The sequence below is a fragment of the Anabrus simplex genome, chromosome 1 (genome assembly GCF_040414725.1).
Source record: "Anabrus simplex isolate iqAnaSimp1 chromosome 1, ASM4041472v1, whole genome shotgun sequence".
NCBI classification, from domain to species: domain Eukaryota; kingdom Metazoa; phylum Arthropoda; class Insecta; order Orthoptera; family Tettigoniidae; genus Anabrus; species Anabrus simplex.
Genome location: NC_090265.1, coordinates 1,579,656,219 through 1,579,680,303, shown reverse-complemented (window position 1 = coordinate 1,579,680,303; position 24,085 = coordinate 1,579,656,219). Strand labels below are relative to the sequence as shown.

General features: G+C 42.0%; 1 protein-coding gene across 2 annotated transcripts in view; it reads left to right on the top strand.

The window, feature by feature from the left end:
• Window positions 1-7,157: 7,157 nt before the first annotated feature.
• LOC136880955 (luciferin sulfotransferase) overlaps window positions 7,158-24,085 on the top strand; it is a 331,501-nt gene continuing 314,573 nt past the window's right edge. For both annotated transcript variants that reach the window (XM_068225602.1, XM_067153507.2), the window contains exons 1-2: window positions 7,158-7,298; window positions 22,007-22,215. In XM_068225602.1, coding sequence (XP_068081703.1) covers window positions 22,008-22,215 — 208 coding nt within the window. In that variant the 5' untranslated portion in view covers window positions 7,158-7,298; window position 22,007. The remainder of the gene's footprint in view (window positions 7,299-22,006; window positions 22,216-24,085) is intronic.

Below are 24,085 nucleotides of genomic sequence, written 5' to 3'. Positions count from 1 at the left end.
CCGCAAGTGTTCCTTAACAATGCTCTATTAGTTCTTTTCGAAGATGCATTGAGGTACATGCAGACAAGTTTCCGCTGGGAATGGCTTTATAATAACGCACTTCTTTGTAGCATCATCTTTGTCCACCGTCTCACGATCAGCCTCGCTCTCTGTCAATACTTTGACATACTTCTCTCTTGATACATTCTCTAACAAGTTTTTCCAGATTTACCTCTTTTGAGAGCCTGATAAGTTTTTTATCTACACTTACCTTCAAACGTAGACAATCCCAACAAACACAATCTAAAGAACTTTGAATTACGTGCACACCAGCCAAACGTACCCGTTGTTGACGGTCCCATATTTGACGACGTTAGGAACTTCTGTTTGTACTCTTCGTTGACGTATAATTTTGGTGTCCAGTATGAATTAGAAGGACCTATCAAGAACCGGCGAAATACTCAGCCGCGGTGGGTGCTCTGGAATGCGTGCCTAAACCTTTTAACTCCCAATTCTTCCCAGCCTTATCCATGTCCCATACCAGGTTTCTCTGGATGTTTCGACAGTGGTTGAAGTAGGCTAAAAATAACTTGTATTTACACAACTACTGAACAGTCATGGGACAACAATATTAGCAAATGTTTTCTCTTGGCTCTTTTACTAGAACTTGACATTGGCGTGATAAATGACTACAACTTGTTTCACTACAGCTTATCTTCACTATACTCATAAAAGTCAGGTTCATCATTATTGGCTAAAATTGCTGAAATATAATCTTCCTTCATGCTTTCTTTACACTTCTGCGTACTCTTCTCAGTAGACAGTTGTGGAAGGAAAACACAAGGCACATAAGTATCGCCAAAATACGGTAAACCGGGTGAGCTGGCCGTGCGTTTAGGGACGCGCAGCTGTGAGCTTGTATTCGGGAGAAAGTGGTTTCGAACCCACTGTCGGCAGCCCTGAAGATGGTTTTCCGTGCTTTCCCATTTTTACACCAGGAAAATGCTGGGGCAAAACCTTAATTAAGGCCACAGCCGCTTCCTTCCAACTCCTAGGCCTTTCATATCCCATCGTCGCCATAAGACCTATCTGTGTTGGTGCGACGTAAAGCAAATAGTAAAAAAATAAACGGTAAGGTGATTTATGAACCGTCCGTCCTCTGAACAGAGCATGCGATGAACAGCAAAACTACAGCGTCAGACTGAACTAGTGCATTGCTTGAAATCCGAATTAACTCGTGTTTGGAACAAAGGCAGATATGTTAACATTCGAGTTAACTCGGGCATAGGATGGAAAAATTTAACATATTAAGGTCAATATCATGAATACATGAGAGTTACGAAGAAAATAAATATGGCTTCCTTTTGTGTAACAGTGAATTTTAAGTCAACATGCTGGGCTTTTATTTCATGATAGAACTAGCCACTTGCCCATTATCTTGGATAGTAGCGGATAATATATGCGCAAGTTCAGTAAATACCGACATATTGGGCGAAACACTGTATCGTTCATCGTTCAATAAATAAATAAATAAATAAATAAATAAATAAATAAATAAATAAATAAATAAATAAATAAATAAATAAATAAATAAATATTAATGGCCGCCATTTAGAAAAACTTAACTAGAACAGACTTGTTTTTGAACTTAACATCTGAGGTATACCCATTCCAAAATTCAGCTCAGCTGGTACAGTGATTCAGGCGTGATTGAGCTGGAAATGAAGAGGTTCCATCTCCATACATTACATACATACATACATTATCATTATAGACTGTTATGCCTTTCAGCGTTCAGTCTGCAAGCCTCTGAGAATTTACTAAACGTCGCCACAATCCTCGATTTGCAACTAGTGTTGTGGCCTCATTTAGTTCTATACCTCTTATCTTTAAATCATTAGAAACCGAGTCAAACCATCGTCGTCTTGGTCTCCCTCTACTTCTCTTACCCTCCATAACAGAGTCCATTATTCTCCTAGGTAACCTATCCTCCTCTACTCGCCCCACATGACCCCACCACCGAAGCCGGTTTATGCGTACAGATTCATCCATCGAGTTCATTCCTAAATTAGCCTTTATCTCCTCATTCCGAGTACCCTCCTGCCATTGTTCCCACCTGTTTGTACCAACAATCATTCTTGCTACTTTCATGTCTGTTACTTCTAACTTACGAATAAGATATCCTGAGTCCATCCAGCTTTCGCTCCCGTAAAGCAAAGTTGGTCTGAAAACAGACCGATGTAAAGATAGTTTCGTCTGGGAGCTGAGTTCCTTCTTACAGAATACTGTTGATCGCAACTGCGAGCTCACTACATTAGCTTTACTACACCTTGATTCAATCTCACTTACTATATTACCATCCTGGGAGAACACACAACCTAAATACTTGAAATTATCGACCTGTTCTAGCTTTGTATCACCAATCTGACATTCAATTCTGTTGAATTTCTTACCTACTGACATCAATTTAGTCTTCGAGAGGCTAATTTTCATACCATACTCATTGCACCTATTTTCAAGTTCCAAGATATTAGACTGCAGGCTTTCGGCACAGTCTGCCATTAAGACCAAGTCGTCAGCATAGGCCAAACTGCTTACTACATTTCCACCTAACTGAATCCCTCCCTGCCATTTTATACCTTTCAGCAGATGATCCATGTAAACTACGAACAGCAAAGGTGAAAGATTACAGCCTTGTCTAGCTCCTGTAAGTACCCTGAACCAAGAACTCATTCTACCATCAATTCTCACTGAAGCCCAATTGTCAACATAAATGCCTTTGATTGATTTTAATAATCTACCTTTAATTCCATAGTCCCCCAGTATGGCAAACATCTTTTCCCTCTGTACCCTGTCATATGCTTTCTCTAGATCTACGAAACATAAACACAACTGCCTATTCCTCTCGTAGCATTTTTCAATTACCTGGCGCATACTGAAAATCTGATCCTGACAGCCTCTCTGTGGTCTGAAACCACACTGGTTTTCATCCAACTTCCTCTCAACGACTGATCGCACCCTCCCTTCCAAGATGCCAGTGAATACTTTGCCTGATATACTAATCAATGAGAAACCTCGATAGTTGTTGCAATCCTTCCTGTTCCCATACTTATAGATAGGTGCAATTTCTGCTTTTGTCCAATCTGAAGGTACCTTACCAACACTCCACGCTAATTTTACTACTCTATGAAGCCATTTCTTCCCTGCCTTCCCACTATACTTCACCATTTCAGGTCTAATTTCATCTACTCCTGCTGCCTTATGACAATGGAGTTTATTTACTATCCTTTCCACTTCCTCAAGCATAATTTCACTAACATCATTTTCCTCCTCCCCATGAGCTTGGCTGTTTGCAACACCACCATGATGATTTCCTTTTACGTTGATAAGATGTTCAAAATATTCCCTCCACCTCTCCAGTGATTCCGTGGGATCTATTATGAGTTCACCTGAATTACTCAAAACACTGTTCATTTCCTTTTTCCCTTCCTTCCTAAGATTCTTTATTACTGTCCAGAAAGGTTTCCCTGCTGCTTGACCTAGCCTTTCCAGGTTATTACCATCTTCCCATGACTTCTTTTTGGATTCAACAACTATTTGTTTCGCTCTGTTTCTTTCATCTACGTACCATTCCCTGTCCGCCTCGGCCCTTGTTTGGAGCCATTTCTGATGAGCCTTATTTTTACGTTTACAGGTTGCTCTCACTTCATCATTCCACCAAGATATTCGCTTTTTCCCATCTTTACACACAGTTGTTACTAGGTATGCCCTTGCTGTTTCTACTACAGCATCCCTGTATGCCACCTATTCACTTTCTATATCCTGAACCTGCTTACTGTCTACTGTTCGAAACTTCTCACTAATCATATCCATGTACTTCTGTCTAATTTCCTCGTCCTGGAGATTTTCTACCCTTATTCGTTTGCAAACAGATTTCACTTTCTCTACCCTAGGCCTAGAGATACTTAGTTCACTACAGATCAGATAGTGGTCTGTATCATCGAAAAATCCGCAAAAAACTCGTACATTCCTAACAGATTTCCTGAATTCAACGTCTGTTAAGATATAGTCGATTATGGATCTGGTACCCCTAGCCTCCCACGTGTAGCGGTGAATAGCCTTATGCTTGAAGAATGTATTCGTAGCAGCTAAACCCATACTAGCACAGAAGTCCAGCAAACGCTTCCCATTCCCTTTAGCTTCCATATCTTCCCCACATTTACCAATCACCCTTTCGTATCCTTGTTCTATTCCCAACTCTCGCATTGAAATCGCCCATTAGCACTATTCTATCCTTGCTGTTGACCCTGACCACGATGTCACTCAATGCTTCATAATACTCGTCAACATCCTCATTCGCACCCTCACATGGTGAATACACGGACACAATTCTTGTCCTAATTCCTCCCACTGACAAATCTACCCACACCATTCGCTCATTTACGTGCCTAACAGAAACTATGTTGCGAGCAATGGTATTCCTGATAAAGAGCCCTTCCCCAGACTCTGCCCTTCCCTTTCTAACACCCGTCAAGTACACTTTATAATCTCCTATCTCGTCCTCATTATCTCCCCCTCCCCTTATCGCCATTAAGAGATTTAATGATTTCTCAAATATCATATTTTCAGGTTTTATCTTGAAATGTATCAAAACAGAATGCACCCGCCTTTTAGTTTTAAACTTCTTATAATTAAATCGTTAGAAACAGTCTAGCCATCGTTTTCTTGGTCTCCCTTCACTTCTATTACCTTCCAAGTCTCCCAGTCCATTGTTCTCCTAGATACCTTAGTCTCCTCCATTCGCCTCACACGGCCTCACAATCGAAGCCAGTTGATTCGTACATCTGCATCCATCGAGTTTATTCATAACTGAGCCTTTGACCCCTCTTTCCGAGTACCCTCTTTCCATTCTTTCCATCTGCTTTTATCAGCAATAATTCTCGATACTTTCACGCCCGTTACTTCTTACTTAAAAATACGATATTATGAATCTACCAAGCTTCCACTCACGTGCAACAAAGTCGGTCTGAAAACAAACTGATATAGTTTCGTCCTACAGTCGGACAGTCGCTTGTTTGCTATAACTTATAAAAATATAAACCAAAATTGATAACGCTTTTATAACTCTTTAAACCGGGATTACTTTCAATCTTGCAGGCATGCGTTTGGTATCATTATCTTCCAAATTTTCCAACATTTAATTTACTGGTACTATGGTTCAAAGATAAACTAAAAAGTAGCATTTGTCGTAATACTGAATTTCATTTCTTCCTGAGTAGCTTCGGAGCTATAAGCGGTCTTAAAGTTGCCCTCTTAGAAATCTGAGGTCAATTAGGAAATATAATTTACTAACGACTGTTTAGCTCATGGCTCCAATGACCAATCTGGTAGGCCTATAAATATATCAGGAACTTCCAGCAATCAACAGCTGTTTATCGCCGCAGTATTGTCGTTTCCTTGTTACCATTCTCGTATTATCGCACCTGCGTGCACTTGATTTTATTTTTACATTCATCAGAGTAGTAAACTGAAACATGTTCACTAAGAAATTTGACCACAGACAATACAATCAACAGAATAAAACTGTGTTATTCTTATGAAGGCGACAGTTGGCATGATGGGAGACTTGAGTCCAAACAGTTTAAATGCAAACATAGACCAGTATACGTTATGCTGGTAAACTTAGGGTGGTCTTTCCTTTCTTACGTTTAATCAGTCCTAATCAAATGCACTAGTACTAGAAATATCTATATTTAAACAATGATCGAGCGGACCGCTAACACGCTATGGCTATGGTGCCAAGCTCTGCATGCGGGACACGAGTGGATTCGGCTGTCCTGAGAATGTTTTTTTAATGGTTTCTCGTTTTTACTTTCAGCGCAATGCCGGGACAGTTCCTGTTCATAGGCTACAGCTGATTTCTTCCACCTCCTTACCCAACTTCGTTCACCATTCATTAATTTCATCTTCATTAGCTCCTCAACTGAGGTTGTGTCAGGAAGGGCATCCGGTCGTAAAACATCCATATAATCTTTACCTCATTCCTGACCAAAACCAGGAAACGGGTCTCGTAAAATAAATTTCGTGTGGCTATTTCTAGCCGAGTGGAGCCCTTGTAAGGCCGACCCTCCGATGAAGGTGGGCGACATCTGCCATGTGTAGGTAACTGCGCATTATTGTGGTGTAGGATGGTGTTACGTGTGGTGTGTGAGTTGCAGGGATGTTGGGGACAGCACAAACACCCAGCGCCCGGGCCACTGGAATTAACCAATGAAGGTTAAAATCCCCGACCCGGCCGGGAATCGAACTCGGGACCCTCTGAACCGAAGGCCAGTACGCTGACCATTCAGCCAACGAGTCGGACACGGGTCTCGTTATCTGCAATGTTACTAATATTTAAATAAAGCAAATAAAAATAAGACGAAGGAGAAAGAGAAAGAAAGAGGAAACATATACAGTATAATTATAATAATAACAGTAACAATACTGATAAAAATAATGGGATTAAATTCAAAAGTATTGTAACTTAGGTATGCAAAAATAACTTGATCTGTGGTTAATAGAAGTGAATTTACTAACTAACATATGCGAAAAACATATTTATTTGAAGATAGGTAAGGGTTATTCTGCCCGAAGGCAGGCCCGAACCTCCGCAGAGGTGTTCCCGAGCCGGAGTTTACGTGCGGTAGGGTGGCCGGGTCCTTTCCGCTCCTCCATTCCCTTACCCCCCACCAACAGCGCTTGGCAACCCATCCAACTCCTGACCACGCCCACTGTTGCTTAACTTTGGAGATCTCACGTGATCCGGTGTTTCGACACGTCTACGGCCGCTGGCTTTATATGAAGAAGATACTGAAATATCTTCAGCATAGGAGTCAAAAACAGGAGTATTAAGGAGTATGACATCAGAAAGTAGAACGAATTCTGGATTCACTTAGAGACTCATGGTCGCCAACACATCGTCTTGAAAGTATACGGAAACGTGGCTAACTCATGCTGATCTCTAATAAATGAGCAATATTACTAAACCTAAAACAATGATGAAGATATAATTATGTAAAGCATATCTAAAGAAGTGTTAAGAGAGAATCAAGTACACACCTAAATGTCCTTAAAAGTTCACAAGATTGAGGCAAGCATTACCTTCATTACTGGAACGTGTGAAACTCTCATGCCATCTTCATTTGGGTTAGTTGCGCTCACTGTCACCAGATCGCATCTCAGTTAAGATGAGCAGAGTCCAGGCATGCACAGACGTAATTGTGAATAATCGTCATTTTGATTAGTTTGGTGTGGGCGCCAAGTTAGGAAGCAATCAGGTAAGTAGTGATGTTCTCCATGCTTAGTGATTTATGTTCAATATCTCGCCTACGAACGCATTGTTGAGTTCTTTGAAATGCCTACAACCTTGGACAAAGGACTGCAGTATACAGCACTCAAATGGCGTTCTGTTGACAAGGTCGTTTTGCTTTGCTAAGTTAGATAGCGAGTTTCCTGCCTATCATGCAATCTAAGATTGCTTTTAGTGCTGTGATCGGAGACATAGTGGTCGTAGAAGAGGAGAGTAGTGGTGGTGATTATTGTTTTAAGAGGAAGTATGTGTAGGCAACCATCCTCTATTAATAGTAATCAGGGCAAAAATTAATAACAATGGAAAGGTTCCGACACTTCGAAAAATGAAGGTATCCGTCAGAGAAAGACAAGGGCCACGAAGGGCCGGAGAATGAGACTCCCTAGGCCCTAGGTCGGGGCTGACCAAGGGGGTTCGGATAGGATAGGTGAAAGTGAGGAGCCTGGCACAAGTAAGTGGAAGCAATGCCAGGACTCAACTAAGGGCCCCGTGGTCACCAACTCACGCTCCCAAGTTAAGAGCCCCTGGTCTCCTTAGGCTCCTTTCACACTACACGGTTTCGACCGTACGGCGACATTCCATTAGTGGCGTGAAGAAGAGCACGGCTGCCGTGCCGTGTAGCAGCCGTGTCTTGCCACTGCAATGGACGGCTGCCGTTGACTCAGTGGCGCACGCAGCTAAATGCATGCTTTCACACTGCACTGTTTTTTAATCGTACGGCAGCTCTCGAGCAGCTGTAGAGGAGATAACGCGAGCGTTATCTACACACAAATTATACGTATTGGTATCGTAGTGTTTTATTGTTTTACTTTGTTATTAAAATATTCAGTGCATTGCTTTGTAGGATTTATCGTTGGTTTTGTGAAATGGCTGACGCAGATTCATCATCATCATCTGTTTGCCCTCCAGGTTCGGTTTTTCCCTCGGACTTAGCGAGGGATCCCACCTCTACCGCCTCAAGGGCAGTGTCCTGGAGCGTCAGACTCTTGGTCGGGGGATACAACTGGGGAGTATGACCAGTACCTCGCCCAGGCGGCCTCACCTGCTATGCTGAACAGGGGCCTTGTGGAGGGATGGGAAGATTGGAAGGGATAGGCAAGGAAGAGGGAAGGAAGCGGCCGTGGCCTTAAGTTAGGTACCATCCCGGCATTCGCCTGGAGGAGAAGTGGGAAACCACGGAAAACCACTTCCAGGATGGCTGAGGTGGGAATCGAACCCACCTCTACTCAGTTGACCTCCCGAGGCTGAGTGGACCCCGTTCCAGCCCTCGTACCACTTTTCAAATTTCGTGGCAGAGCCGGGAATCGAACCCGGGCCTCCGGGGGTGGCAGCTAATCACGCTAACCACTACACCACAGAGGCGGACTACTCTGGTTCATACTGGGACATAACGCTAGACATTTATACAGTAGTGGCGATTGTATTGGACGTGTGTGTTGGGGGGGAGCGAAATGTACAAACAACAAAACGTACGCGGGTTTGTGGTGTATAGCGTGGGGGTGTGTATATACACCAAAACTTTTAAGAAAAGCTCAAAGTGGTAGGCTAATTTCGACAGAGAGGTAAAGATTGTCAGACTACCAACTTAAGTGCGGTAATAGTTTTTTTTTTTTTTTTTAGATTTTGATTCAATATCATACAATAAAACTTTCATCAAAGGAACAATTTTACACATGCTTTAAAATTAAACAGAAGTACGGTGTGATAATACAATTAAAATTCGTTTAGAATTTGACTACACACTACGAAACTAACACACTAACGAGATTGCCAGATAGACGAAAACGCGCGGCAAGCGAGTGAATCATACCTCAGCATCCATGACCTTGCCAATAAAATATACCCCTGCCACCCTTCCTCACAGGACATGCAAAGTCTCCACTACTTGGTATGGCGCTATACAAATCGGTTAGCCGCGACGAACTACATTCTGTGCGTATTTCCGCTAATAATTATATTGATAATTAAAGAAAATAAAAGAAAGATTTATCTGATAAGACAACAGGGCTTGTACAAATTGTTTTTTTTAAAGAATTAAATTCAGTCCTAGTTTCAGCCACCTAAAATGGAATAATAATGCAATGTTTTCTCCACTAAGGGGCTGCCTGGCCGAGGCGGTAAAGGCGTGCTCGGTCCGCCCGGAAGGACGTGGGTTCGAATCCCCGTCAGGAAGTCGTAAAATTTAAGAAACGAGATTTTCACTTCCGGAGGTGCACTGAGGTTCACTCAGCCTACTCCAAAAATGAGTACCAGGTTAATTCCTGGAGGCAAAGGCGGCCGGGCGTAGAGCTAACCACTCTACCCCATCACGTGCCGCAGTTAACAATGGTGGAAGCCTTTACCTTCCATTCCTCCAAAGGCCTTCATGGCCTGTACGGAGGTGTCTTTGTCTTTTTCCTCCGCAAAGTGGGGCGGGGGCGATCGCACCCACTCGCCCCCTAATCGCCGCTGCTGCATTTATAAAGATCGGAATGCGACAAGAAAAGCCTGGCGTGAAGTTTACTTAGAAATAAAACCAATTTTGACCTAATTTAAGACAAAGAAAAAAGTGTGTTTGGTAACTTAAGTGTATTTTCAGTATATATATATTGTATATTATTACATAATACATATTCACAAATATATACTTATGATACAATTTCACAGTTTAATATTCAGCCACAAACTACTAATATTAAGAAATCATCCTGTTATTAAAATGACTCTCTTGTATGACTAGCATCAAGACATGCACTGAGCTTCCCACGGCAAAAAAACCGTACGGCAAAAGAACCGTTGCAGTGTGAAAGCAACATCCACGGCAAAAGAGCCTTTAGGCTCTTTTCACACTACACGGTTTCGACCGTACGGCAAAACCTTTAGTGGCGCGAAGAGGATTAGACCTTTCACATTACACGGAACGGACGGCTGCCGTTGACTCAGTGGCGCACACAGCTAAATGCGTGCTTTCACACTGTACGGTTCAGCACTCGAGCAGCTGTAGAGGAGATAACGCGAGGGTATCTAGACAACTTATATACGCATTAGTGTCGTAGTGTTTTATTGTTTGCCGGGCTGAGTGGCTCAGACGGTTGAGGCGCTGGCCTTCTGACCCCAACTTGGCAGGTTCGATCCTGGCTCAGTCCGATGGTATTTGAAGGTGCTCAAATACGGCAGCCTCGTGTCGGTAGATTTACTGGCACGTAAAAAGAACTCCTGCGAGACTAAATTCCAGCACCTCGGCGTCTCCGAAAACCGTAAAAGTAGTTAGTGGGACGTAAAGCGAATAACATTATTGTTTTATTTACTTTGTTGTTAAAATGTTGAGTGCATTGCTTTGTAGGATTTATCGTTGGTTTTGTGAAATGGCTGACGTAGATTCTGATATTCTTATTACTCTGGTCCATACTGGGACATAACTCAAGACATTTACGCAGTAGTGCGATTGGGTATTGAACGTGTGTGTTGGGGGCGGGTGGCGAAATGTACAAACAACAAAACGTAGCCGGGTTTGTGGTGTATAGCGTGGGGGGTGGCAGTAGGTATATACACCAAACTAAACACCACACTAAAGAGATTGCCACATAGAAGAAAGCGCGCGGCAAGCGAGTGAATCATACCTCAGGGTCCAGGACCTTGGCAATAAAATATACCCCTGCCACCCTTTCTCACAGGACATGCAAAGTCTCCATTACGTAGTATGGCGCTATACAAATCGGTTAGCCGCGACGAACTACATTTTGTGCGTATTCCCGCTAATAAGCCAACGGCCGTAGCCGTGTTGAAACACCCGATCCCGTGAGATCTCCGAAGTTAAGCAACATTGGGCGTGGTCAGGAGCTGGGTGGGCTGCTACGCGCTGTTGGTGGGGGGTAAGGGAATGGAGGAGCGGAAAGAACTGGCCACCCTACCGCACGTACACTCCGGCTCAGGAACATCTCTGCGGAGGTTCGGACCTGCCTTCGGGCAGAACAACCCTTACCTTACCTTACCTTACCCGCTAATAATTGTATTGATAATTAAAGAAAGATTTATCTGATAAGACAAAAGGGCTTGTACAAATTGCTTTTTTAAATAATTAAAATAAGTCCTAGTTTCAGCCACCTAAAATGGAATAATAATGTAATGTTTTCTCCACAAAGTGGGACGGGGGTGACCGCACCCCTCGCCCCCCCCCCCCCCCCAATCGACGCTACTGCAGTTATAAAGATCGGATTGCGACCAAGAAATGCCTGGCGTGAAGTTTACTTAGAAATGAAACCAGATTTTGATCTAATTTAAGACAAAGAAAAAAATGTGTTTGGTAACTTAAGTGTATTTTCAGTATATTACATATATATAGAGTATATTATCATCCTATTATTAAAATGACTCTCTTGTATGACTAGCATCAAGACATGCACTGAGCTTCCCACGGCAAAAAAAAAAAAACCGTTGTAGTGTGAAAGCAACATCTCCACGACAAAGAGCCGTACGGTCGAAACCGTGGAGTGTGAAAGGAGCCTAAGTGGTACGTACCGAGCTGTCAGTGGAGAGATGGAGTGGGTGATGGTTTTAAAAGTAGAGAAGATCACAATATGAAGATAAAGTTGGAATTCAAGAGGACAAATTGGGGCAAATATTCATTTATAGGAAGGTAAGTTAGGGATTGGAATAATTTACCAAGGGGGACGTTCGATAAATTCCCAAATTCTTCACAATTATTTAAGAAAAGACTAGGTGAACAGCAGATCAGTGGTGATTTTGCTTGTACTGGTACCCGGTATCACCTACCGTGTGAACCGAGGCTGTATTTTAATTAAGACCACGGTGGATACCTGAGCGACATTAATCTTCTCCTTACACCGTTTTTTTCCCCACACCTATAGGGTCGCTGGTGCGAACTGTGTCGCACATTTGGATTTGGATCTGTTTTACGGCCGGATGTCCTTCCTGACGCCAATCCTATGTGGAGGGACGTAATTAATACTGCTTGTTTCTGTGGTGGTTGGTATGTGGTGTTTTTTGTTTCTGAATTTGAAGAGGAGACCATTGGGACAAACACATACACCCAGTTCCTGAGCAAGAAGTATTAATCCGACGCGAAAATCCATGACCCGGCGGGAATCGAACCCAGGACCCCCTGAACCGAAGGTCACAATGCTAACCATTCAGCGAAGGAGTCGAACGGCGACATTAACCTACTAGCAGGCAGAAAGAAAACTTTTGACCTGTTTAGCCTAAATGACAACAGAGAATCCACGCAACTTTCAGGCAAAATTGGACCAGACACTAAATTGGCTTATCAAGCGAAGTCAAATTGTTATCACTAGCCAATGGCGGTTTAAAACAACAATTACCACTATTACCATCTGATCCTCATAATTACATTCGTAACTTCATTATTCTCATACTTTGAAACTTAGGAGAATAAATACTTCTGTTTCACTGCAGTTTCTCTAGGCGATCGTTTCTCTGTCGAATTTTACTTCCCTTAAAACAATAATCACCACCACCACTAAACTTGCAGGCATGCAAGTTTTATCCCTTTATTTGCTGCTGACATTTCTTTCTTTCTTTCTTTCTTTCTTTCTTTCTTTCTTTCTTTCCAAATCCGTTCACCCTCAAGGGTTGGTTTTTCACTCAAACTCAGTAAGGGGTTCCATCTCTACCGCCTCAAGGGCAGTCTGGAGCATGAGACTTTGGGTCGGGAGATACAACTGGGTAAGGAGACCAGTATCTCGCCTAGGCGGATTCACCTGCTGTGCTGAGCAGGGGCCTTGTGGGGGGATGGGAATATTGGAAAGGCTAGACGAGCAAGAGGGAAGGAAGCGGCCGTGACCTTAAGTTAGGTACCATCCCGGCATTCTCATAAAGAAGAAGTGGGAAACCACGGAAAACCACTTCGAGGATGGCTGGGGTGGGAATCGAACCCACCTCTACTCCATTGACCTCTCGAGGCTGAGTGGACCCTGTTTCAGCCCTCGTACCACTTTTCAAATTTCTGGCAGAACTGGGAATAGAACCCGGGCTTCAGAGGATGGCAGCTAATCATGCAAACCACTACACCCCAGAGGCGGACACTGCTATTTCTACCAAGCCAAATTGATGCTTGACACTGCTGACTTCGACTGCTTCATGATTAAAGCATTAGTCACGGACATGTGATTCACGTGTTGATGGTACCTGTGCTCTCAACGGTTAATACTAAAAACTGAATTTGTATTATACTTCAAGTGAAAGTTTGATATATAGTACCGACCAGGATAGTTTAATCACGTTTATGAGCAAGTCAGTGCGACCATATCGATTCGATTTCCACTGTCAATCTCTCTTGAAAATGTTTATCGTGATTTCCGAATTGAACTTCGAATACAAGCTTAAAAGGTACTTACGACAAGCCTGTGGTTGTTTACTTTATCTTTTCATTGTGAGCTTTATTTCGTTTCAAACGCACTGCGAAGTGCAGGTATTCCAACAAAACAGTTTATTAAAAAAGCATTCACGTACACAGTACCTGAGAATGATAAACTTGATGCCATTAATGTTGCCACCGCCACCACCACCACGGCAACAGTAAAGACAGTATCAAACGTCAATTTTACTCGTTAAGAAACTTAACAACCAAATGTGGACACCTGTACACCGCTAGTAATAATAATATTATTGGTTTTACGACCCATTAACTATTTTCTTACGGTTTTCGGAGACGCCGAGGTGCTGAAATGTTGTCCCGCAGGAGTTCTCTAATCTGCCAGTATCCAGCGACAGGAGGCTGACGTGTTTGGGTACCTTCAAATATCCTTGAACTTAGCCAGGATCAAACCCGCCTACTTGAGCCCAGAAGGCTAGTGCTCTACCGTCTGAGCTACTCTGTCCAGCTGTACACTTCTGTACGGAAAATATTGTGAAGAAACATATACTTAGTCTTTAGTATTCGGTGAAGTGCGTATGACCCTGTAGAGAAAATGAAAGTGTGACACGGATGATCATAACTGCAGACGGAACTTCGGTATATTTCCTAAATACTGTGCCTCCATTTCCGGCTTGGCTGTAATGACGTTGCGAAATTACAGAACATTTAGATTCGTCACACTTATGTCATACATCTCTTCAAATGACAACACTGCACAATGACATCAAAATAAATGGTAGAATGAACAGGGTTGCGTGGGATCACTCTCCCAAGTGTTGGCGTAAAATAGTAGACCGTGATAAAGTAACTACAGTAGACAGTATCAGTCCGACTCCTTGGCTGAATGGCCAGCTTTGAAGCATTCGGTTCAGAGGGTTCCGGGTTCCATTCCCGACAGGGTCGGGAATTTTAATCACGTCTGATTAATTCTTCTGGCACGGGAAGTGGTTGTTTGTGTTTGTCCCAACATTCTCCTCTTCATATTCAGACAATAAACTACACTACCAACCACCACAGAAACACGCGATAGTGATTACATCCCTCCATACAGGGTTGGCATCAGGAAGGACACCCGGCCGTAAAACGGGGTCCTATCCACATGCACGACCGAGTTCACACCCGCGATCCCACAATGTGTGGGAGAATATGATAGAAGAAGAAAAAGAAGAAGAATCAGTATCGGTGTTAAATGTTACTGACATTTAATTTCTTTTCTGAACAAAGTTACACTTCTTCAGGACCATAAGTTCCAAATGATTTTCCACCACTGGGACGATAGGTATGCTCGGTTGTCGCTTCAGTAGCTCGGAACTCACGTCACGACACTCGGTCACCTCAAGTCTGAGACGCTGTCGATAAGTCTTTGACGTTCGACATTGGTGACTTTGTAGAATTCGTACAAGCCACTCTATTTCCTCGATTGCATTTTAGATTATTTCGAAGCCAATTTTTATCGACATGTCGCGATATTTTTTTACGTAGGGAAGAAATTTTTCTCACTTCTTCGCTCCCACACTTTTCTCAAATCTTCACCATTTGATTTTCTTGCCATATACGTATAGAAACCACTCAGACGATTCAAGCGACAACTCAGGCGATGTTCCACCACGCCGTAATCCAGAGCTGCACTAATTGATGATGATGATGATGATGATGATGATGATGATGATGATGATGAGAGAGTTACGATTGTTCCAAGGAAGTTTAATAAAAGAGGATATAAAATCAATGCGTGCCGCACTAGTCGCCAGCGTCTGGCAATCCAACTGACGCGCCCACTGCCACACCGGTGCGGAACGCTGGTAATTTCACGATTGAAAAGGGCTAAAGGGCTTGAATTATTTTTAACGTTCTTCTTCTCCTAACGCTTTTCCCACATCTGTGCGGTCTGGGTGGGAACTGTGACGCACATGTGGATTTGACCCTGTTTTATGACCGGATGCCCTTCCTGAGGGATGTAATCACAACTAAGTGTTTCTGTGGTGGTTGGTAGTGTAGTATGTTGTTTGAATATGAAGAGAAAAGAGTTGGGACAAACACAAACACCCAGTCCCTGGGTCAGAAGAATTAATCACATGCAATTAAAATCCTTGACCAGGCCAGGAATCGAACCTGGGACCCTCTGGACCGAAGGCCTCAACGCTGACCATTCAGCCAATGACTCGGACTTTTTTAACAATATTCTGTTATAATTTTTGTAACTGTGTATGTTTATTTCTAACATGAGAATAATATAACAATATTACATACACGAGAGGCTGAGTAATGTCAACATTCGAGAACTCGTGTATGCGAACCGCAAATAACTGAAATTTAAAACCGAGCTCGATAGCTGCAGTCGCTTAAGTGCGACCAGTATCCAGTATTCGGGAGATAGTAGGTTCGAACCCCACTGTCGGCAGCCCTGAAGATGGTTTTCCGTGGTTTCCCATTTTCACACCAGGCAAATGCTCGGGCTGTACCTTAATTAAGAAAAAGGCCGCTTCCTTCCCACTCCTAGACCTTTCCTGTCCCATCGTCGCCATAAGACCTATCTGTGTCGGTGCGACGTAAAGCAAATAGCAAACAAAAAAACAAAAAATAAATTTAAAATGTGGATGATATATTGAATCAGCCTGTTCAGATATATTTTCTGTACTCAGTCAAACATACTCCGGCTCGAGCGTTGGTCGGAGCTCAGGGGTTGGGTGTATGTGTCGTCTTTATCATCATTTCATCCTCATCATGACGTGCAGGTCACCTAAGGCCGTCAAACCAAAAGACTGCACCTGGCGAGCCGAACATGTCCTCGGAGACTCCCGGCACTAAAAGCCATACGCCACTTTACTTGGTCGGAGCTTAAAATTTCATCACGTGAGCTCAGCTGGTACTTCCGTAAGTGTAGGCCTACTGTGGAAGAGCATGGCACTGCTGTAGGTTTATAAAGGGGGCTTGGGTCATCAGGTGAGTAGCGTAAAAGGACTACAAAGAATACGCCAAGTACGCTGGCACAGCTCCTGTGATAAAAGCTATAACTTCAAAAGACATGTTGTTGGTGAAGAAGTGTTTAACTTCTATTTGTATTTTATAGAGCAAGAACTGTTCGGATTATACTTCACATCAATAACAATGGAACCGGGCTGTATATGAACTTTAATAGTACCCTTCGTTATTTTATATTCTTGCTGCACGTAAAATGTAATTTCATTGGAGTAGTTGACAACATGCCAGGACTTTTATGACTCGGTAACTGTCCGTTGGTGACGACTGTATTATGTATCAAATGACTAGTTTCTCGATCCTATATACCGTCAAAATCACTTGTCACGGAAGTTATCATTCTATAAATTGTTTCAAGCATCGAGCTAGAAATAGCACTATAGAGTGGCTATTGGACCGCCATATTTTAATCTACTTGAACGCCGCGTCTGCCATATTTTAAGCGATCAAAACAAGTGGGCGTGGTGGTGAAGCAAGTACACAGGTTGCAGGAATAAAATACCGCTTCACAGCTTTCTTAATCAGGAAAGCACTCAAAGATGCATAATGTCCTTTTAGGAGAGCGTTAAAAATACAAGATGTAGGCTTACATACTGTATGAAGATGGAAAATTAAACGCATTTCCAGTAATTACAAAAGTAATCACAATACATTGCCATTAAACAAATCTAGCCCTACCTGCAGAGAATTAAAATATAGAACAAAATAATATAGCAACATGGAGAAATAATTCATAGTCTATCACTTTGAATAATAATAATAATAATAATAATAATAATAATAATAATAATAATAATAATAATAATAATAATAATAATAATAATTCCTGGTATCTTTCAAGTTCACTGGATTCGGTATTTAATATGGATTCAGTCCAATTTTACGGACGGATGCCCTTCCTGATGTCAGCCCTAGGTGGAGTGATGTATTCACTATTACGTGCTTCTGTGGTGGTTTGTAGTATGCTCTGTTGTGTGCAGATGAAGATAGCTATCCAGTCACCAACCGATCCAGAGGAATTAACGATAGACTACCCAGTTAAAATCCACTGTCAACTTGCATTCGGGAGATAGTGGGTTCGATCCCCACCGTCGCAGCTTCCGTCTTTTCCAATTTTCACACCAGGCAAATGTTGGAGCTGTACCTTAATGAAGTCCACGGTGCTTCCGTTCTACTCCTAGCCCTTTCCTGTCCGTTGGTCGCCATAAGACCTATCTGTGTTGGTGTGACGTAAAACAAATTGTAAAAAAAAAAAAACTTCGACCCTTTCGAATCCGGGACCCTCTGAACCGAAGGCCAGCACGCTGATCATTCAGCCAAGGATACGGACATTAAGCAATAATAATAATAAAATCAGAAAGAGAAGTTGTAGGATAAACAGTTTAAATTAATTGTTTAAAGAGAAGACAGTTGTTCTTGTGTTACTGATCTTAAATCACATATTTACCTGAATAACTCACTTCAGCATTTTTAGACGAAGATTCTAGTAATGCCGATTCTTTTTATTTGCCTTATGTTGGACCCACTCAGAAACGTCTTACGGCTACTTTGGGGTAGGATAAGGCTAGGACTGCGAAGGAAGTGGCAGTGGCCTGAATTATGGTACAGCAGCACCCGCATTTGCCTGATACGAAAATGGAAACCTCGGAAAACCATATATTAGGGCTTAAGACAGTGGGATTCGAACTCACTTTATCCCGAATCCAAGGTAAGAGCTATATGTCTGAAACGACGTAACCAACCCGCTGAGTAATAGTGGTGATTTAGATTGAAATCCTCATATTACTTCGTATCGTGTGCAGAGTGAATGAGGTGACCAGGAAATTCGAAACATAGTGGGTGTGGCATTGGACAGCAAGCGTCTTATTTCATCGTTGTTCTTTATGTATTTATTTTCAAAATTACTGGTACTGTGCTCTGTATGATATTATTTAATAATAAAAAGTGTTACTGGTTTTTCGTCCTATTAGCTACTTTTTACTGTTTTCGGAGAAGTTGAGGTACCGGAGTATTGTCCCGCTGGAGTTCCTTTAAGGGCAGGTAAATCTATTGACACAAGGGTGACGTATTTCAGCACCTTTGCTATTATTCCTTGGCACTACCCAGAGCGCTGTAGCACTCATCTTAGCCATTCTATATTCCTCTTTCTAGCTCATTGGTTTCAAGCCAATAATTTTATCAACAAATTGTATTTAGTTTTGATGTCATTACGAATTATTATTTATGTATGATACAAATACCGCTCAGTGAGTTTTAAATATCACATGTAGAGTATTTATTTACATACAAGGGTGGAAAATATATCATATACTCTGATAAGTGGAGAGATGTGATACAAAAACATACTGTTCTTTTTGAGTTATTCATGATTAATAGTCGTTTTAACCGAAACGTTTTAGTGCAAGTTCAACATTGATTGAAATATAAATTTCACAATTAACTTTATGGTAATTTAAAATAATTACAGGATTTGATTAGCAGAGTAAACTAGTAGCCATTATAACCACAATATTATCAATGTCAGTTAAGCATTGCTAGTTGCTATTCAGGTGTCGCGAGAAGACTATGCGAGATAACATGATACATCAATCCAAGCGAAAAACAAAGTCATCGTGACGTTCTGAGGAAGTTCCTTAATTTGCTTCTTTTAGTTACACACTGAGTATTTTTGGATGATTGGAATAAGCCTGAACGTTTTAAGAGATCCCTTCCTCTTTAGAAAGTATACTGTGTAGCATGTTTCACGTCGTAAACAATACTGTGTGAGAAAAATGAATATCTTTAGAACTTTCTTATTGATATAATATTTGACATGCATTTATCTTTCTTTGTCAAATTCACAAAATGTGTACAAATTCAAATGCAAAAGGTCCACCAATTAAATACACTATATATTCAGATAAAATTATTACCTGACAGCAGGTACGTATGTGGATCAAAAGGTTAGTTGCACTAACGCGCCGTAGCAGCGCGCTGTGTGTCGCAAACGTGGGCACAGCGGAGAAAGTGACAGACACTGCCCGCAAGTCTATTAGGCAGGTCGCTGTGGTGTCTCGTCTAGTATTGTGTGAATAGCGGCCAAATGCAATGGCGCGTCAACTGGACGTTCACTCCAAATATAATGTGCGTGCGACAATCCGATTCCTATGGACCAAAAAGAAGAATTGCACGGACATTCATCGTGAAATTAGTGCTGTGTATGGGAAGCGGGCCATTTCCCGGCAAGGTATCGTGAAGTGGTGTCAGCAATTCGAAGCCGGACGCACGGATATCACAGACAACCATCGCGAAGGCAGGCCCTCAACGTCCAGGACCCGTGCAAAGGTCAACAGTACGAATGCGATCATTAGACAGAACCGGCGCATTAAACTGAGAGAAATCGCGACGCAGCTTAACATGTCGTATGGCAGTGTGTTCGCCATTGTTCACGAGGACCTTGGATATCGTAAGCTGTGTCAAAGATGGGTCCCACGTCTTCTCACCGATGAGCACAAGGGGCAACGTTTCCAATCCTCCCTGGCATTTTTGCAACGCTATGCCGCAGACGGCAACGGATTTCTGCGGCGAATCGTCACAGGCGACGAAACGTGGGTCCACCACTTCACCCCGAAACGAAGAGAACATCAATGGAATGGGTGCACCCCTCATCACCAAAACGAAAGAAGGCCAAGGTTCAACTTTCAGCCGGTAAGGTTATGGCGACAGTGTTCTTTGACATAGAGGGTTTGCTGCACGTAGAATTCATGCCGAAAGTAACGACGATCAACGCGGCAGCGTATTGTCAAACGTTGCACCGGTTGCGTAAAGCGATTAAAGAGAAGCGCCGGGGGAAATTGAGCGCCGGTGTGATTTTGTTGCACGATAACGCAACACCTCACAAGGCCCGCCAAACGAAAGAACTGCTGCAGCGTTTCAAGTGGGAGGTCTGGCAACATCCACCCTACAGTCCCGACCTAGCGCCATGTGACTTTCATGTGTTCTGTAAGCTCAAAACGGAACTCGGTGGTCGACGTTTCCAGACCGATGAGGAGGTGAAGGCTGCTGTCTCCGAGTAGTTGTAGAACGCTGGAGGAAATTTCTATGCATCCGGCATCGACAAGTTGGTTGTGCGTTCGCAGAAATGTTTGGAGTCTCTTGGAAACTATGTGGAAGAGTGACGTTACAATGTATGTCGTTATAGTCGTGTTGCTATTGTATAGGTGGTGTAATAAATGGCCATAACTGGGAAGTGCAACTTATTTTTTGATCTGCCTTCGTACTAGTACATGTTTAGTCCACTTAATGGACATATTCAGCTAATGCCATCAGTACTGAATCATTAACGCTAATATATTAAAAAGAACAATAGAATCAAAATCTACGGGAAACTAGTGCATGACTCATTAAAATCTAAACCGGTAAATCAAGTTAAAATATGAATAGAAAGTGCATCTATCAAGTCGTAAAATCACATATATTCTGGCAATTTAATCATTAAAGTCTTAAAATTGTTCTTTGATGTGTTGATATTAAGTGAAATTAAGTGTGTATCAATACATCAAAGAACAATTTTAAGACTTTAGCTTGAACTCCATTTTCATCAGGATCCAAACTGACCTATACCATATTGCCAATAACATATACAGTCGTTTTTATGAAATTGAGTGATAACTCTTTGCATTACTGAGAACTGTACTTCTTAATATGTCAATGTAGCACATCGCTTCTCGTTTAATGTATTTAAAAAACCTATTAGCTTTACCAATAAGTCTATTGGACAGAATTTTCTATCTGAATTCTCGGTCTTGGGACGAAGAAAACTAAGTTTGGGTGAACGATTCTTTTTATAGAAAGATTCAAATTCTAGATGGATCCACATTTCTTTCTCGGAAACTATTGTTCAAGTCCTAAAATGTACCTTTACATTCCAAGGATAATAGTACAGAGCAGAGTGGCATCGTGTGCTAGCGTGCTACGACTATGGAGCCAAGCTCAGCATTCGGGAGTTCGAACCTCACTGTCAGGTGTCCTGAGCATGGTTTTCTGTGGTTTCCTATTTTCAATTCCAGGCAAATATAGGCACAGTTCCTGTTCATCATGAAAAGGTTTCCCTGTCGTGTATGTCGGTAACTTTGAGACAATTCCCTATTCGTTGCTCTGTACGTGACAAGTTTTACTATGAATATCGTTAATTTTGTAGATTTAGCTGTTTGATTAAGATTGATGACATGACAGGAAATTTTACTCCCTTTAGTAGTTATATATTACTTAGATATAACGTATTTCAAAGTTCAAAGTATTAAATTGAATCAAATAAAATACCTACATAAAACTATTTCTTTCAGGATGGATATCGCTGCTGTGGAGATGAATGATACTTTTACTCAGACACTACACCAGTATCTGAAAAGAAACGGCAGGTACATTCATGGAACTCACAGATTTGGTCCTAAAGGGTGCGTGCTTGCCTCTCCTTATGTCAGCCATGTAGAAGAAGTGAAAAACTTCACAGTACGAGAAGATGACGTCTGGCTGCTAACTTTTCCAAAGAGTGGTAAGTTTGATGATTCTCTCGCCCATATCCTTAAACATATCTTTTAATTAGTATAGTAAATATGCAGTATACAACCTTTACGATGTTAATTTACCATGCTTATGAAAATTTTATATTCTCGAAGTCTAAACAATTCTAATTAATTTATATCATCTCAGCGCTTCCTGCTGGACAATGTTCTTCGGCAGCCGGCTCATTAAAATTGACATCGGACATTTCTTAGAACATTGAGAAGACTCATTACTTCATTACTTCGATGTCACGTATTTCAAAGTTCAAGGTATTGAATTGAATAAAATAAAATACCTACATATAACTATTTCTTTCAGGATGGATATCGCTGCTGTGGAGATGAATGGTAGTTTTACTCAGACGCTACACCAGTATCTGAAAACAAATGGCAGGTACATTCACGGAACTCACAGATTTGGTCCTCACCTCTCACCTTTTTCCATACCTATTCTTGGTAACTCTAGGGTAAAGGCAGACCCTTAGAAATGTTCTCTTCCTGATACTATATCATGTTTATAGAGAAAATCAACGATTTTCCAGACAGTCTGGATTGCCATAAATACAAAGTTTAAAACATAAAAAATTGAGCATTAACGTCCGTCTTTGTGGCATGCTGGTTAGTGTGACTAGCTGCCACCCTCCGAGGTCCGATTTCGATTCTCGGTTCTGCCACGAAATTTGAAACTTGGTACGAGGGCTGGAACGGGGTCCACTCAGCCTCGGGAGGTCAACTGAACAGAGAGGGTTCGTTTCCCATCTCAGCCATCCTGGAAGTGGTTTTCCATGGTTTCCCACTTATTTTCCAGGAAAATGCCGGGATGGTACGTAACTTAAGGGCACGCAGCTTCCTTCCCCCTTCCTTGTCTATTCCTTCCTATCTTCCCGTCCCCACACAAGGCCCATATTCAGCAGGTTCTCACCACCTATGTTGAAGACATTGGGATTGAATCCTTACACAATCATTTGATATTTAAGTATACCCATGTCAATATACAGTATTTAAAAATATGTTAATGTAGCCATTGAACGCATCATTGACGCTTGGATTTTATACAGTTATAGCGGTAATGGAATCTTGGAAAAATGAGTGGCAGCCGAAGAGAAAGAGCACATCACAGTGAACAAAAGCGTATTGTTATTGTTGTCTGGAGAAGGGAAAAATAGCTTCGTGGCTTAAGAGCTGGCTTCCCGCCCTTAAAGCTGAGGTTCGAATCCCGGTAATCTCAAAAATCATGTTGCGTCAGGAAGAGCAAGCGGCTTTAACCCCTGGCCAAAGTGGAAATGAGTCTGGGAGGCTCGAGCGACTCGAGAAGTAACTGGTGTAAGCTGAAGAAAAAAGTGTAATGGTATGTTGATCACTTTAATGCGCTTGGCACATTGTAAGCCGTCATATTTAGTTATCTTCCGGCTCGGTGATGTTAGGACATCCGACGTCAAGGAAATGTTTCATCTCCAACTCCCTTTAGGACTCCATCTCACATTATTTTTCCTTTGCGTTTTCCTTCTCATTTCAATATACATCCTGTTTCGATGGTTATCTATAGTACATTCCTGATTACGTGATCACACTATTTTCTACCTCACACAATCACACCAACAACCATCAACGCCATTTAACTTGTTATCATGATGTTTGAACAATATATCCACGTCAGCGATGTTCGACTTTGATGGACTTTGCGGTAAAAGTCTAAAGTCGTGAATATGTCTGTTATTATAGCCCATACGGTAGACATGCATGAGACATAAATGACCGGAAATATTAGTATCTGTAACTTTTGTTATATACAGGCTTTAGATGGACGAGATATATGGAAATCCGTGAGAATGTAATAATCGCGAATACAGTATATCCATT